The sequence below is a fragment of the Limanda limanda genome, chromosome 14, assembly GCF_963576545.1.
Source record: "Limanda limanda chromosome 14, fLimLim1.1, whole genome shotgun sequence".
Lineage (NCBI taxonomy): Eukaryota > Metazoa > Chordata > Actinopteri > Pleuronectiformes > Pleuronectidae > Limanda > Limanda limanda.
The window spans coordinates 12,876,277-12,893,142 of record NC_083649.1 but is presented as its reverse complement, the minus strand read 5'-3'; the positions used below and the strand labels follow the sequence as shown (position 1 = coordinate 12,893,142).

Genomic DNA, 16,866 nt, shown 5'->3' with positions numbered 1-16,866 from the left:
CTACAGGGAAGCCTGCAGGCATGGTGTATTAAAATGCACAGGGTGATCTTTCTTAGAGCAGTGACAAAAAATGGTAACTGCCAAACACAACAAAAAATGTGCTCTCTAGACTAACATCTACAATGATAGGGAACACCAATAATGTATTTAATTCAATTAGAGAATTAAGATTAGACTGAGATGAAGCATGTGCTTACCAAAATTACTTTACTTTAGGCTCAGGACATTTGACATTCATTCTGAAATAGAGCCTGATTGTTATATCAGCCTATATGAGCCTTTTAAAGAGCGTTTATGTTTAGCGAAATCTGCTGGTTTATAACATTTCCCAGAATAAACAATGCAGAAAGATGTGCATTTGTGTTGAAATGTTACACAAACAAATGAGGTTACATTTGTCATAAGGGTTTGATAAAGACATCTTAATGATCATTGTGCCAGTTTTTATACATCTTGGCAGGTATATCAGCGTCAGATATTTTTACCCTATATACCTCTAAAAATCCTTATTGTTGGGCTCTATTCTAAGTCATTTTAATGCAGGATTTCTTTGACACTGTTAATACATATGGCTAAACCATATGGAACTACATTATCACTCTTTCAGCAGAACACTTAAGAGTAAGATATAGATATAGATATATAGATATAGAGGAGTACTTAACAGAGTAAACGTCTCCACAAAGAGTCAAAGACCAAATAAATTATGCTGTCAGCCTCCAATCTCACTGTTACCACTGTACTGGGTGGATGTGTCATGATGGTTCCTCTGGTGCAAAGGTCATCAAACTCAAGTAGACTCTTATTGATGGTGTGGGGGGTGTGTGAATATGAGCAAGCATTTTCAAGGAAATCTGATCATGAGATATGCTGCTAGCACACAGACTGAGGCAGTCATGTGACCCCTGCTTCTATTGGGGAAGTAATGCTCTCAAGATAGTTTTCACACACACGAAAAAAAAAAAAATCAAGGTTACTTACAAAATGCTATGACAAATCATTCAGGACGCTGTAGTAACAGATTACACAACCAACTTCTTTCAGGCTCATATCACTGGGCAGAGCCAGATCCTTCAGAGAAAACAACGTTGACTACAACCTGTCTTTTGCCCTGACACTAAGAGCAAACTACTTCTCAGGGGAACCTAACTTTTAAACTCTTAAATTAAACATACATCTATCACGATGCTTTAATTTCCTAAAATATAGTCTTGAACATTTTGTTAATTTCATTAGTTGAAACAATTACTTCACAGCAATACAACCAGAAAATTGAAATTGAGATTTGTTTCATTCATAAAAAGCTGTATCATACTACTACTTTAAAGCACTCTGGAAACAATAAAATTCTGATTTGAACTTTGTACATGTTTAGTGTCATAAGAGTTCGTGGAGGGAGACAGCGACAGAAGCCAGCCAACACGTGGAGTGGCAGAGCAGAGGGCAATGTCCAGCTCCAACACATCAGCATTCTAGATATGAATATCTGCAGCATGTCCCTTAAAGAAGACAAGACACGTATACACTGTAATAAATTAATCGGAATGGGTCAGGGTGGATATTTGGAAATATGTCATCTATCTTTAGTCTATGCATTAAAATGAAGTGATTAAGAGTTAAGGCGCATCAAGATTAATAGGCTAAAGTTCACTGGTGTGAAGGATGATTTATCTTTTTATTGATTTGACCTAGGGAGTGCCTGCACCATTAGCTTCTCATTTACTACAACTGTGAAGTGTTGACACATCTCCACGTCATTATTTCATTCCTCAGGTGAAAATAAAATTGAATTGTGCATTTACAGCTAGTGTAACATGTTTGGCTTTCAGTGGTGCTTTGGTGCTCCTACCTGGCTGGTTGTATCCCTGCAGGCTGGTAGGGGGCATCCCGGGGCCTGAGCTGTATGCTGCTGATGACAGTGGTGAAGGTGGTACTGTTGAACTTGAAGATGGGTTCACATGATTTGCCACAGGGCCTCGGGGAGGCGTGCTTGTGGAAGTGGGTGGCCCCATTGGTGGGGGACCAGTGTTGTACTGCCATGATGGAGCCATGGGCTGCAGCTGCTGGGGGGTTTGATAGTAGCTACTAGAGGATACTGCGGGAGGGGGCGGTGTGGCCCGTGCAAGGGATGGCCTGGGACCAGGGCTGGCAGACTGAGGAGGGGTATGTGATGGAGGAACACCCATTAGAGGCCTGGTCAACAATGGCTGGCCTAGGGGAGCTGGGTAGGAAGTGGGCGGCTGGCCAGGCTGGTAGGAGTTGACTGGGGGAGTAGGCTGATATGCCCCAGAGGGGTAAAGTCCAGGGCCAGGGGGTGCGGGAGCTTTGGACTGCATTGGATTGTAGATTGGTTGGTGGTTCATACCATAGCTGACCCCTGGGAGCTGCTGCATGGCAACTGGATTCTGTGATGGACCTGAAGACAAACAAAAGAAAAATATAGGGAAATTATTTTCTAGTTCTTAAAACTATTAGGGTTACTTTACACGTCAGCTTTGAACATTTGTCTTTCCTTCAAGCCATTCACTAGCAGTAATGTCACTGTGTTGAGGAAAAAAAGCTGTTGGACTCAACCTTATTTACCAGATGCCAAAAAGTGCACAAGGGTTGCATTTTGATAGGTTACGCTCTTCTCATGCCTGAGCAGGGCCATTTCTGTAAGGCTCAAAGTCAAGCCATTAGCCTTCCAGACAGATGAACAGTGTTACAGATTCCTTGTCTGAAAAAAGTTTTGTTTGAAAGCCAAATAAGCAACTTTTAATTAAAGCAAATCCTTGGGTTTAAATATGTTCAAATGGATATATGGAAAACAGATGGCACAGAAACGTAGTGACGACACTGAGTGAAAAGCCCTGAGATTCACTAAATGACCAATGAACTGACAGCTCAGGGTCTAATCTCTTTACTTGGACTTAATTCAACATGATCCGCCCTCAATTACAGAGAGTGAGGGGCTTTGAACCAAGTCGGGCCTTACTATGCTGAACACAACAGCACAACAAATAAAGAGTAGCAGAATACATTTTGCAGATGATTTAACCCTACAATGGCTGGCATGTTGCCAAAAACATGAAAGATATCTATTTGAATAAATCTTAAACCATATGACCGGTTTTGTCTCCTTTATATAAAAGTATGATTTTGAGTGTAAAAGTAGCCTTTTTAGCCTAGGTATTTGACCATGGTTACCAAGGGTCCTTTGGAGTCTCCAAATGGTGTTTTTGGAAAACGCCTGGACATGCTCTTAGGAAAACATCTGTAAAATATTCATTTTCTGTGGTATTGTTATTTGAACTTGGGCTAGTCAAGGCTTCATGCTAGGGTCCCATTCTGTTTTTCAGCTCATAAGTCCCAGTTAGAGTCACCTGCAGGCACCTGTTTACCAAAAAGATTCAGGCGGAAATAAAAACCTTCTACTTCACTGTGTTCCAACTGCTATTACTCAATGCGAGTAGCAATTAGAGTGATTCTGACTGTTGGGGGGGAAAGTTCAGAATGTTACCTTTCAAAAGAGACCAAGACCATAGATGTACTCCAAATGGTTCAAGAACAGCTTTCAATTTACGTTGGGTATTCCTCAGACAGGCGTTTTAGGCGAATCTCAACCGCCTCATATCTCAAATGCCGCATGCAAATACCAAAACTATGGAATAAGATCTCGCCAACAGCAAAAATAAAAAAGATTTAAATGTTAATGTTCCAGTGCATGATGGTTGAGACGCTGCGTACAGTTATGGTGTCATTCCTTCACATCCGTTATATTCTTTTTCCCAAACTAATATTTTCTCTACTAAATATTCAGATATATTGGTTTCCATCTGAAAAAAATGTTTTAGTGTTATAGTTGAACTTTAATAAAAAAAATTTGAAAGCCAAACAAATCCCATCTCCATTGAACAAGAAGTTGACTAGTCAATAGGCACATAACGTAGAGGAGCGCTTGGGCGACCCACACTAGGTTTCCCTAAAGATCAAGGAGAACAAGGTAAAGATGTTCTTTTTTCTCTTAAGTATTGTGTCCTCATATTACTTAGTAATTATGTTTCTTGAACTGCATTTTAAAATTAAGTGATATTACTCTAGGCTATAACATGTTCATTATTACTTTGCACTGAAACACTTCACTGATTAACCATATGTACATTACGGTATTTTTGTACGTATATTTATGTAGCCTAATGTGCATATATTTATCTGATTAATATCTGGTCTTTTTCTGCAGATATGCAAATCAGGCCTTAAGGCAAGGTTTGGTTAATCACAGTATCAGTCACACTGGGAATAGGGTCTTTGATCTTTTACCTGTCCATCGACCCAGATAGTACATATGGATCAGATAGATGTGGAGCTTTTCTAAATTTATTTTGAGTCTAATCCCCCCCGCCCCCGAGAGCTAAAAAAAACTATCTGATAAACTTTCATAAAACAGTAAATCTCATTGAATAAATAACAAACAGCTTTAGTTGCTCTCAGACAGTGTGGCAACTGCCACCAATTTAAATGGGAGTCAATGGGAGCATCAAGAAGACTCGTGACTTACCTTGCGCAGGGCATAATATTGCATGCCTGAATGGGCTGAAGCACATGGAATATTATGCTCAATAAAAAAAGGTTGAAGATAAGAAAAAAGTATCGCTAATAAATAATAGATTTTTTTAACATATAAAAACAAGTCCCCTCTGGAGGTTTACTTTGTACAGTGATCTTCACGTTCCACTAACAACATGGCTTTGTTCTCAGCAGTGTTTTGCCATAAAAAGAGATGTGACTCATTCATTCATCAAAGGAACGAGTCATTGATCATAGATCATAGGAATCTTTGATGTTACAACGGTGAAAGATTTCACCTTTTTCAAGCGGGCCAGTAGACCTGCTCAGCATCTCTCTCTCTGTCTCTCAAACCAGCTGTGTCTGTCTCTCTCAAACTGAAGCAGTCTCTGGACCCGGCAGGAAGCAAGCTGCACACATTCAATTTCCAGTGAGGAATTTTCTAGTTGACATTATTGTTCAGAGATATTGTCAGTGCATTTCATTTATTTCGAATTTGAATGCAAAACATTTTATATGATTGTTGTTACTTGAAGGCCAAAGTATATAGAAACCGTCCTTACTCTCACGTACATAAGCTTAACTTCAACCTTTTTTTATTGAGCATAATATTCCATGTGCTTTTGTCCGTTTTTATTAGGCTTTCAGTTATATAATAGCCATTATTTTTGAATGCAGATTATTTAATCTGAATTACTTTTTTTAATACATTGACGTGCCTTATTTGAGAGGTCAAAATATTTTATGTAATTTAATTCTTTTGAATCCTATGACTTTGTCCTCCTTTGAAATTGTCCTCCACCTTGTTGTTTGCAGTTTCCTGATGTACTTCACTAAAAAACTGTGTGTTTTTGTTGTGTTAACAATGGAATATTATTTCATCCATATTTTCGTACTATATTTTGCAACTGTACCCTCAGGTGTACATAAACTACACTCTATGAACTTCTTTTTAAGAAACATGAAATTATTATCAGGATCAGCCATGTGAGGCATGTAATGATCAGTTATCGGCATATTGTGCAATCCCACTGTACATAAATGGAAACAAAGCTAAATCAGTGGAGTGAAAGGGGATTAGAAAACAACTCTTCTCAGTGAGCAAAGATGGATGAAGACACATAATCCCATGTAAATCTTTGTCCTCCCTGTGAGCAAGGGAATTTTAAGAACTAAAGCTCCTTGTCATTCATTTTACAGATCCCATCCGGTCAGAAAAGAACAGATATGGGATCAGCCCATTCAGGCATGCAATTTTATGCCCTGCACAAGGTAAGTCACGATTAAAGTTGTAATTAAAAGAGAAAAAGATCAATCAGTGAGCATTTGTTTAATGTCTGTCAGTAGAACATAAACTCCAACTGATATAGAGTTTGGAGAGGGCAGACTGACATCTTTACTATTGACAGTATATACTTAAGTCATCTGAGGAAGCCTATACTATTGTAGGCTTTGGAAGAATATGGCATAAAATGTAAGTCAATGAAGAGCCTACACTAAGTGTGAGGATTAGCGGGCTTATAGTAACGAGTTTAACTACAGTTGCGTTCAGTCTATGAAACTTGCTGATGACTTTCTCATGACTGCTTAATTTGATGTGTTCATTTACCTGCAAATATAGCTGCATGTTTTTTTCTCTTCTGTTTCATTATCTCTATTTCTCTCTCCCTTTGTCCAATTGTCTGCGACAACAACTAACTAGCTGTCAAGTTAATCTTTCCCACTGTAGTTTATCTGTACATCTCCCGGATGTCTGTCCGTTCACAGCATCTTCCACGGGTCTTCTTTTCCGTGTTGCTTTATCACTAAAACAAGATAAAGGGCTAAAAAAACAAACTCACCAATGACATTTAATTGCATGTATTTATGATTAGTTCAGTTTGTCAGACAGACACCTTGGTGAGTGATTGATCAGAGGTGGGTTAGCGTCACTTAGTGACATCTCAATCAAAGTGGATAAGACAAAGATAAGGGACGATGTAGTGAACCGCTGGAAAATGACACTCACGTTTATCTACAGCTTGAGAAGAACAAGGGATGCACAATGAACGTGAGCTGCAGTTGCTTCATGTGACAAAATAACAGACTCTGTACACTTGTGTCATAGATGCCACAGATTGTGGTCATGGCAACCAGATAGACATGTTGCAGTATTGTCCAAGTTGGATATTTTGGTATTGGAGGATGGTAGAGACAAATCTGCAGCAACTTATCTGGATCATCCCCAATATGCCACATGTACAGTCAAACGAACACCAGCTGTTTTAACCTACTAGAAAATCCTTATTGCACAACCACGAGAGGCCTTATAATCACACAATAGCGATTAGTGAAGGGCGATGAAACGACACAACACATTTTCCTGAGGAGACAAAAGTCAAAGCTCGTAAGTTTAAATGCGACAGGAAACGACAGGCTAGCCGCTGAGCTTGACACAAGAAATGTTAACAAATGCTTACTGTCTGATAATCAACTTTATGTTAGCGTTTACCACCTGATGCCTGATTACCGTTTGGTTCGTCAACATGTTAGTAGTGACAACCACCGTAAACCAAAATAAGCTAGTAACGAGTGGCTAGTTTGTGAGCAAGTTAGCTCGACCTAGCTTACTTTAACGGCAACCACTATTTTAGTCATCTTAAGTCAACAGGGCAACACGGGTCGAGATTAACCGAGGCGATCCCAGGGTGACTCCGCCTGACAGCTCGCTCCTGCTCGGCTACTTTAAGTTACGGAGCAAAGCAGCTAGCGAGTAGCCGCAGGGAAAGGATCCAACCCCCGCTAGCACCGTTAGCTTGTTACGCCGATTTGCTCCTTCGCCCTCGTTTTAATTCTACTTAATTGAAAACGTCACTCACCGTTCGCATAGGCCTGCCCCGTCCCCGTCCCGTTCTGAGAGTTGAACCCCGCAGTTGACATCTTGAAACGGACACCGGGAGCTAATTTAGAGGTGCTGGGTTGGCTAACGAGCTAGATGCGTCTTGAGCTAGCTAACTAGCTGGCAGTCGCGGGGGTGACGTTCAAACCTGTGGCTCTGGCGTTTAGTCAAAGCGGCGTTCACAGTGACGTTTACTCCGTTTTCTTTTTATTTAAAACAAAAAAGTTGACGAGCTAAGTCGCTGGCGATCACAGGGCCATGGCTCCTGAACCGAAACCCCGGTGGACGAGCTGCGGGTGAGGCCTCGTCACAGTAATCGTGTAAGACACTTCTCCTCTTTCGCCGGAAGTTGGGATCACCCAGCAGGATCAGCGTACAAACTGTCGGGCATGCGCAGTGTGTACACGTGGCATTTCCTCCGGTGCTCCTGACTTTACAGGCGTACCGGCAACAGGAGGAGGTGATTTATTGGCCGGCTTCAGTTGCAGAATTCATGCTCAACCACCATTTTCTAATATAATTTTAATATTAATATAATTGGTCAATATTATTGAATGATTTGCCTTGTTAATTAATATCTTGTGGGACAGATCATATGAGAGTATTCCTCTTTCTGCCCCTTTTCTTTCAAGATTGGAGATATTTTTTGCCGGAATTTTAATTATTTTGTTTGGTCAATGAAATAAAAAAACTTAATAATAGAAATATAGAATAAATTTGGTGTGTTGGGATGGAATTGTTAATATACAAAGTTATGTTTTTGACTCACTACAGAACAATGTATGCATGCGTGTGTTGGTTCACATATGTATGAATGTGTATGTGTGAATATAAATATACATATCTTTTCTGTTTATTTAATATTCTTATTCTTAATTATAATCATCAATATTATTATCATTAATTAATTCTGTACTATTATTAATTTCTTCTTCTTATTAATATAGTTTTTTCTCCCAACCCTATATAAAAGAAACACCCTATGTTACATATGTTTACTTTAAAACTAAGCTCAACAATGGACCACTCTGTAAAAGGTACAGAGCTGATGATGACTGCGTAAAGTGATATAAAAGACTAAATAAATACAATTAATAATAAGATAGGAACCGTAGATCCTCTGTGTAAGGCAGTTGCATGGTCGGAGGCGTGAGTGTGAAACATCCACCGGAAGCGGCAGGGCAGAGTTTGGGGAGTAGTTGCTCAGCCATTGCAGCTTCGTGGCTCAGTAACAAAACACGAAAAAGCAGAGGAAGACCTGGCACCTCCTTTTCTGACCGGGAGACCAACTTACATGTGTCGAGGAGCGAACACACACATTGAACTAGTCTGCACCTAAACAACGGGTAAGTGTTCGCGACCCTTTCCTCCTGATAACCGGGAAAAAAAGTCTTAATGTGAGCGGTTGGCGTCTCTGCTAGCGAACAAGCCCGGCTGCTAACGATGCTACGTTAGCATTGCTAGCACCAGGCGGGCTAACTCGGGTATTATCTAAGAGCCTGTAGATTGATGTTAGCTATCGAGCCACTGGTTTATGTTTTAAACTGTATCTGTATTTTTAATTGGAAGACAAATATCGCCCGCATCACAACGCGACTCTTGTTTTAACGGAGGAGCATTTCTCCAGCTAGCTTCTAATTAGCCGACGTAGTCAGAAACCACTCGATGCAACGTCGCCTCTCTAAGATTGTGACACGTAGCTAGTGGCTTCCTGCTAGCCGTCCCGTTAGTCGGCCTCGCCCAGGCTTTACACGAAATGCACTTAATTAAACACAACTCACTTTTATGTCACTGGTATTTTCCCGGTATGTGGGCCTTTTGCCCTTGTTTTCCTGACGCGAATCCCGGCGGAGATCAACGATCTATGAAATGTTAGCCGCTAGCGTAAAAGTTGGCTAACTTCACTGCTACGTTGACAGTGGTTGTGTGAACCGGACTGATGTGTCAGTCCACTCAAACTGCTTCAGGGCTCTTGACTGTTGTGGAGTCAGTGTCGAGAGCCAGAGAATCAACAGAGACAGTTTCTCCTCAAGGAAGGACTTAATTATAATTTATGAGCTCAACATCAGTCCGAAGTGGCCGCGATTATGCTTAAATAAATACCATTAAAATGTCAACAGGATGTCACTGTCATTCTAGTGAAATACACGTTTCTTCAGACACTGGGGAATTAGTTAAGGTGGATTTATCAGTAAGGTCAAGTCGTCATCACACTCGGCTTCGTGGATTTTGATCAAGTGCAGTTCAGCATTGCTCATTATCTCTGATATATTTACAGATAATGATGGTTTGTTTGCTTCAACTCTAGTTCAAGTTCAACTCTTATTTTAACCTGACAACCACAAATTTATGGCTCACCTTTCTATCACTGTCATTTTAGTGCAGAGCAACAATGATTTGTTAATTATTCAGTAAGACATACGAAGGGAGAGTCATCTGCAACAAATTTTGATAACATTTCAACGAAAATGTCAAAAATTATTTTCCTGAAAAATTTCCAATTTACATTAGAGCCATATTTTGGCTCAAGCTTCCCAATGACTCGCGGTAAGGAAAACGCGGTTTAGATAATGGATGGATGAATTATATTGATATGATATAATACTGGAGATGTTTGGATTTGGACCGTTGATTGCTCAAAACAGGGGTTATTTCCGTTTATTCTAGGATGTTGTCCCAGACACTACACTGTTTTCTCTAATGCGGTTGGTTTTGCTTGTTGTACATATTTGCCTGTGATTCCCGGTGGTTGTTGTCAGTTACTGTAAAATGTCTTCAGATTCACAGCTGCATCGCGCTACACGTGGGAGCATCAGACCGTAACGCCTGCCCACAGTGTTGCCAATGGGACTGGAGCACAGCCGCAGCTGACGTGTAGTTCAGCTGTATTTGTGTGTTCTTGACCTTTGGATACTTTATACTTTAGTCCTGGAGTTGTTTGCACTTTACGTAACTAGGGATAGAGGTCAGGACATGCCCACTTTTCTCTGGTGTGTCTTTAGCTGTCAAAGAAGAAATTTGATTCATTTGTGTGTGTTTATCTCTTCGACGGATCGAACATTGTGGTTTCATGTCTCTTCTGCTTACAAAAACAAGAAGTTTGTTAACTTTTTCTGACCCATTTTCTTGGACTTCCACAAAACTTGATTAGGGAACAAAAAAAAAGCCCTTAACACTCTGTTAGGTGTAGCAGGTGAGGGATCTGATTTCACACACTTACAGCAATCCTATCTCTGATCCATTTTATTTTGATTGAAAAACAGTCTAACTTACTTATCCTGAAAGGCTTAAGACCTGGCTTTATTTCCACGTCCCTTGCAGATGGCTCTTGTTGAGTTAAACACTCATGTTGAGGAGCTGTCAGATGTGATCAGTGCTCTGCATGTTCTGTCCTCCTGTCCAAAGACTCCTACAGGAACAAGCTAATCATTGGCGGTAGAGAGCCAGTCATTGTCCTTATCACCACTTGTCAAAAGCTGTCTGATAAGTCATGGCAGGACTCGTATTCATAGAAAGAGTTGTCACTTTTTTTGAGAGGTGCCGATTGGTTCTTAATGATCAAATTATTTGTCTCCTGTTGTCTGATACTTTTAATTGTGGTTTATTTATTTGTAATTTATTCCCTGAAGGCATGTAAGATATTAAGCCACAATTAAGTCTTAGTCTTTGTTTAATGCGCCAATGAATAAACAAAATTCAACCTGAAAATTAGGAAGAAAATGCTACGTATGCTTGGTCTTCTCGTCCAAATGGTTCTTCATTATCACAAGTATTTCAAACCAACACGTACAGCAATTTGTTTTTTTTACTGAAAATGTGGTCCTCTGTATGAGACTTCAAATTAAGATGTTCACCTGACCATACCGTCTTGTGTTTTACACATTTTACAGGTGTGCCATTGTGGAATCGATTTAAGCTTAAATATTTGTTCATGCTGGGGCTTAAGAGAGAAACTTTCCAAATCTTCTCAAGTGTTGAGCCAACACTAATTTCATTGTGCAGTATTAGTAATATCTCTGTTCATGAGAACACAGACGCAGTATAATGTCACAGTAAGCCTGCTTACAAAAAGAGGAGCAATGGGTAGAAGTACCAGCTCTTACTTAAACTCGTAATTCTCCACCATGTATTGTTCTGCTTGTGCTGTGTCAGCCTTTGTTTTCTTACCTCTGTTTTTCCCCCACTTGTCATTTTTCAGGATTCAACAGCTCTGGATATGTCATTCATATTTGATTGGATTTCTAGCAGTTTCAATAACGTACTACAGTTTTTAGGTGAGTACTGGTGAACAGACACACTAACTTTTTTAACATTTTTAGCTTGTTAAGTCATTATTTAATGTTAAATGTCTTATGTAAAACTAGGAATGGAGTTGTAATTTGATGAATGTCCTCAGTGATCACATGTAGACCTTTAATTGATAAAGCTACTGGTCTGTCAGGAATACAACGCAGGGCTAAGACTGTGAACAGTTGTAGGCCTTGTTCTTCGACAAGGCCTACAACTGTTTCCTGTTTTGGAGGAAATAGATTGGAAGGTGCAGTTTCTCTAAAAGTGTTAGTTTACTTTGTGCCTGCAGACACAAATCTGAAAAACAAACACCCCGATGCTTCAGCAGATGCCACGCCTTAAAAGCAACATACGAAATGTTACGCAATAAAACATCTTCAGCAAAGATGCTTTCTCAGCTAAATCCCACTTGTGAGACAAAACACTGCAGGTTATTGCACAATCAAAGAAGTGGATCCTATCCAGAGGGCTGAACATTATATCTTAAATATACCGTCATCACGATATCAACATGCTTGCGATACGTATTGCAAAAGACTGATTGAACTGTGGATAACTAGATAATAATAAATTAAAGATCTTAAGATCATTGACAGGCCCCGTCCAGTGCGAATGATAAAGACACAGAGAGGAGCAGTAAATTACGGCCAGAGCTGGTAACAACTGTAAAACAGAACCTTTTAACAGTCCAAACGTGTATGTAAAGACCCTAAATGATCATTGTGAGCAGACCCAGGTGAGATGTGCATGGCTCCCCGGGTGTCTGCCCTGGACTTGGTGGCGCTGTAGCCGAGCTGTGCGCAGAAAGACTTTAACACTGTATTCCTGAGCATTTGGTTATTTATCGAAAGGCATATCGTTACCGCAACAGTCAACTACGTTATCACATCTTTTCCAAATATTGTGCAGCAATACAATTCACACTGACCAGCTTCTAATGTGGTCCACGAGGTGAGAAATGCAATGGAGCTCCATCACACGCTTCACAGTCTTGATTCGGCCTCTTCCTCCTTTGTCGGAGCACTAACACAAGCTGGCTCACGGGTTTGGTTCCCGTTGAAGCAACACTTGCTATTTACAGTTCTGTGTCTCAGTTATTGTCACTTAAAGGAAAAAAAAGTTCCAGAAAAGGGGTTTATTTTAAATCTATTAGAAATTCTTTTGTGCACCAGATGTTGTCCTCACTAGCTCCTCTTTAGTTTCTGTCGGAGCTGCTCTTGTGACGTAGTGGTTCCTGTTCTCCCTGTCAGACAGGTTGCATAGAGCTGTTATGAGTAATCATCAATTCAAGCTGACTCACGCAGAAAGTTTACAAATCTACTGGATATCCAGGCTGACTCATAGAGAATCAAACTCAATGCACTTTAATCTCTTCAGCAAAGTTCAGGAAGGAGTGACCCTGCACCTGTCCTGTGCTGATCTGTACCAACTGATAGTCGGGCTAAAAACTGTTAGTTTACTTTCAAACTATAAAGACTCTTTGTATCTGCATTCATGTGCAGATATATCCACTATTATTTTACACAATAAACAAGTCTTACCTGGAGTTGACAAGTGTTGTTCAAACCATGACAAACTATCAAAATCCGACTGATCACATTCATTCAAAACAATAATATGTAAGACAATATTATCATGTAGCCCATCTAAAGGATTTCTAGTGTCAAGGCTTGAATTCAGAGATGCTTCCTTTTTTTCAGGACTGTACAGGAAATCAGGCAAGTTAGTCTTTCTTGGCCTGGACAATGCTGGCAAAACGACGCTACTGCACATGCTCAAAGATGACAGATTGGGACAGCATGTGCCAACTTTACATCCAAGTGAGTGGATTCTCTCTCTCACACATGCACATTACACACCCAGTTTCACTCGGTTATGTATTGAAAGCCATCAGTACAAGGAAATAAACCCCCCTGATTATTCACAAAGCCTTTTCATCTGTTTTAAATTAACCTGTTCAAACAGTCCTGTTGAATGGGCATTTTGTTGTCATATGAATTTGTGTTTTACACATGTTAATACAGTAATACATGTTAGTTGTTTATCAGGGAATTTAAAAAAATGTTTAAAGAACATTTGTTGATGTTCACTTTCTCTCCTCTAGCCTCGGAAGAGCTGACGATCGCTGGCATGACCTTCACCACCTTTGACCTGGGAGGCCACGCACAAGGTGTGTGAACAGGGGGAGGTTTTTTTTATCAGGACATGTATTAGTGAATATCTGATACCACTACATCACCACTGATCGGATCGGGGGCTAGCATTATTGAGATTAAGTGAAAAGTTACAAGAAGAGAAAAAAACTGCTTACAAAATAATTCCTCCTATCAACACACTTGCAAATAAAAGGCAAATACAATGCAGGACTGAAGGAGACAGGACAGAACTCATGTTTCTGTTTGTTTTCTTTGTATTTGTTCACACAGCCCGCAGAGTGTGGAAAAACTACCTCCCTGCCATTAATGGCATTGTCTTCCTTGTGGATTGTGCGGACCGCGAAAGATTGACTGAATCAAAATCAGAACTTGTTGTAAGTACCTCCTATCTGCTTAATCACCATCGCAATGTATTTCGAAAATTTCCAAATGATCATTACTGGTGAAACATTATTTGCTGATGGTGGTAGTACCAGGAAATACGAGATAGCAGTGGGTTAGTTGGTTATAATAATTAGAAATGTATGTGGTTTTCTCATCAGTTGTATCTGTAAACATATATAGTGAACAAAATGTTTTTATCAAAGCATTTACTTCAAAACCATATTCCTTAAGACAATTTTACAATACAAGTAAATTATCCACAAAACTTCTAAAATACTAAATATTGTTCTTACAATCACAATTTCACATGTAACATCTGTATCTTTGGGAAAATATTTGTCCAAATATTAATTTGACCTTGTCTACCCTCCAAGGCATTAATGACAGATGAGACCATCGGAAATGTGCCTATTCTGGTGTTGGGAAACAAAATTGACAGATCAGAAGCCGTCAGCGAGGAGAGCCTGAGGGAATTCTTTGGATTGTTTGGACAGACGACAGGAAAGGTGAGTAGACACAAGAGCCGTATGTCAGCACACTACAGTCGACCTCATTCTAGAAATTAAACTCATCTACTTGTAATGGTAAAGGAGTCAGTGGCCTTTTCAGCAGGAATAAACATTGTCGATATCCTTTAGTTTTGGTGTAAAAGAGGTAATAGTAAAGCAAGATATCATCGTAGATTAACACAGTGAGTATATGTAATAAACCTCCACTTCAGTTATGGTTTTAAAACGGATTCCTTACAGTCCAGGTGAAATATATTACAACTGCCTGGTCCATTTCGTACGCTCTAGTCCTAAATAAGTGTCTGATCAAGTTCAGCTTACAGTGTACTTTCTTCATGCAGGAGCTTCGGTCTTTACCCTCCATCAAGCCAACGAACAAGTTATCAGCCATTTCACATATTCAAGAAATGTATTTGTTTTCCTTCTTTTCTCTCAGGGCAACATTCCAATGAAAGAGCTGAACACAAGACCACTGGAGGTGTTCATGTGCAGTGTGTTGAAGAGGCAGGGCTACGGCGAGGGCTTCCGCTGGCTCTCACAGTACATCGACTAAAGAAGCCGCGCAGTCGAAAACCTACCGACACCACCACCATCAGGGGGCGCTAAAATCAACCACTCGAGATGCCCACCGTTGCCACCAGTACCATCATACTCAGCCCCATGTTTGGTTAAAGAAATGCCTCCACCATCAGAGAAACCAGTACAACTTGATCCCAATAGACTTTTTATTGGTCGAACTCTTGGTTCCGCACTTACAGCATTCATACCTGTATGTGCACACATGACACACACACACACATTGTCATCTCTCTGTCTGTTTTAAGAGAGTAACATAGCATTGGTTCCACAGCAAAGGGTGTTCAAATTTAAACGGATGAGTCTTTTCTATATTGTCGTTTGCTGCCCTCTCTCTCCCTCCCTGCCATCTGTCGAGTGTGATGATAGACGCATTATAACTGTAAATCTGTACAAATATCAAAAACCTCTGGCGCCTCTCCCCCCTTCTTCATCTCAGTTGCAGCCGTGACAGAGAGCAACATAGTTGTAAACATCGCAGTACACTTTTTTTTTAACAGTAAAGATCGTTGTCATCATTCAACATTGTTTTCAATCACCGTGTTTTGCTTTATTATTCTTTTTTCCCTACATGATTTCAATAAATGTGTGGCCACGTTCGCAGCCCTCCTATAGACATGTGGCTGTTTCACCCATTTATATAAATGGACCAGTGCATTTATCACAGTGATCCATTTCTTAAGGGTACCTGGACACGTCTTGTTCTAGACTCCTATCTTGTGGGCACAGTAGTTAACGGTGAACTGTGGGCTCCCTTTTTTAAAATATATAAAGACACATGGGGTGGTAGTAATGCAATGGGTGGCGAATTTTAATAAAAAATAATTACCGGCTATAACCCCAGCAAGGTTTTATTGAATCGTGTAGATAGCACAGTGGTCAGTTGAGGCAAAGACAACTATTTAAGTAAATGAAACCTTTGAATAATAGATAATAACATGCAGTAAGAGATGAAGGGAGGAATATAGGGATGGTTGTAACACCAAGTAGTAGTCGACATTAATCGTTCATTCTGGTGTATTTTGCAGCGCAGGCCTTTTTACAGGGTGATTCTAGTCACTAAGGGTAGAAAAATAAGGACACAATCCCATAGTGGGAACAGGTAGTTAGGCTTATGACACCTCTAAGAAAGGGACCATGTATATATGAAATGTACACAAACATCGTACATGGATTTTGTATTTATCAGTGGTATCCTTCGATCTATGTGCATTACCAGAAACTATTATGCATGCCTTGTTCTTTTGATTTTTAATGACCATTACTCCAGAGTAAAGCGGGAGGGAAGAAGATGCCAAAATTTACATTGAGAGCTGATTATCATGTTTTGTTTGTTTTTCTTTTGTTTTTTTTTACGGAAACAATGGAATTGCGCGTAATACATTCTTTTTCTGTCCCCGTCTCTATGTCTCTTTCATTCCCTCATGACTAAGTGATGAGCTGTTCCAACAAGGGTGGGACTTGCTGTTGTTTGCATCAAAAAATGTAATAAATGTTTGCAATGAATAACAGGCTTTAACATTGA

The 16,866-nt window shown here is 40.0% G+C and overlaps 2 protein-coding genes across 4 annotated transcripts in view; one reads left to right on the top strand and one right to left on the bottom strand.

The window, feature by feature from the left end:
- sec24a (SEC24 homolog A, COPII coat complex component) overlaps nt 1-9,347 on the bottom strand; it is a 22,357-nt gene extending 13,010 nt beyond the window's left edge. Inside the window, exons 1-2 of one of the 2 annotated variants that reach the window (XM_061086098.1) lie at nt 9,208-9,347; nt 1,850-2,416 (exon numbers count right to left, since the gene is read on the bottom strand). In XM_061086098.1, coding sequence (XP_060942081.1) covers nt 1,850-2,393 — 544 coding nt within the window. In that variant the 5' untranslated portion in view covers nt 2,394-2,416; nt 9,208-9,347. Of the gene's footprint in view, nt 1-1,849; nt 2,417-7,406; nt 7,806-9,207 lie in introns of those variants that run through there. The other variant, XM_061086096.1, reaches the window with a different exon arrangement.
- On the top strand, nt 8,601-16,866 carry sar1b (secretion associated, Ras related GTPase 1B). Of its 2 annotated transcripts, none has more exons than XM_061086099.1 (7): nt 8,601-8,772; nt 11,625-11,700; nt 13,417-13,536; nt 13,821-13,886; nt 14,143-14,246; nt 14,631-14,762; nt 15,202-16,866. In XM_061086099.1, the coding sequence occupies exons 2-7, from the start codon at nt 11,643-11,645 to the stop codon at nt 15,316-15,318; spliced, it is 597 nt and encodes a 198-aa protein (XP_060942082.1). In that variant the 5' UTR covers nt 8,601-8,772; nt 11,625-11,642; the 3' UTR covers nt 15,319-16,866. The 2 variants fall into 2 exon arrangements, with proteins under 2 accessions (XP_060942082.1, XP_060942083.1); XM_061086100.1 differs by lacking the exon at nt 8,601-8,772 and adding an exon at nt 10,479-10,619.

Bases quoted from the DNA above. Each gene is read 5' to 3' on its own strand.
- sar1b (XM_061086099.1), top strand. From the start codon at position 11,643: ATGTCATTCATATTTGATTGGATTTCTAGCAGTTTCAATAACGTACTA. The intron at 14,247-14,630 runs GTAAGTACCTCC...CTACCCTCCAAG, and splicing joins AATCAAAATCAGAACTTGTT to GCATTAATGACAGATGAGAC. The intron at 14,763-15,201 runs GTGAGTAGACAC...CTTTTCTCTCAG, and splicing joins TTGGACAGACGACAGGAAAG to GGCAACATTCCAATGAAAGA.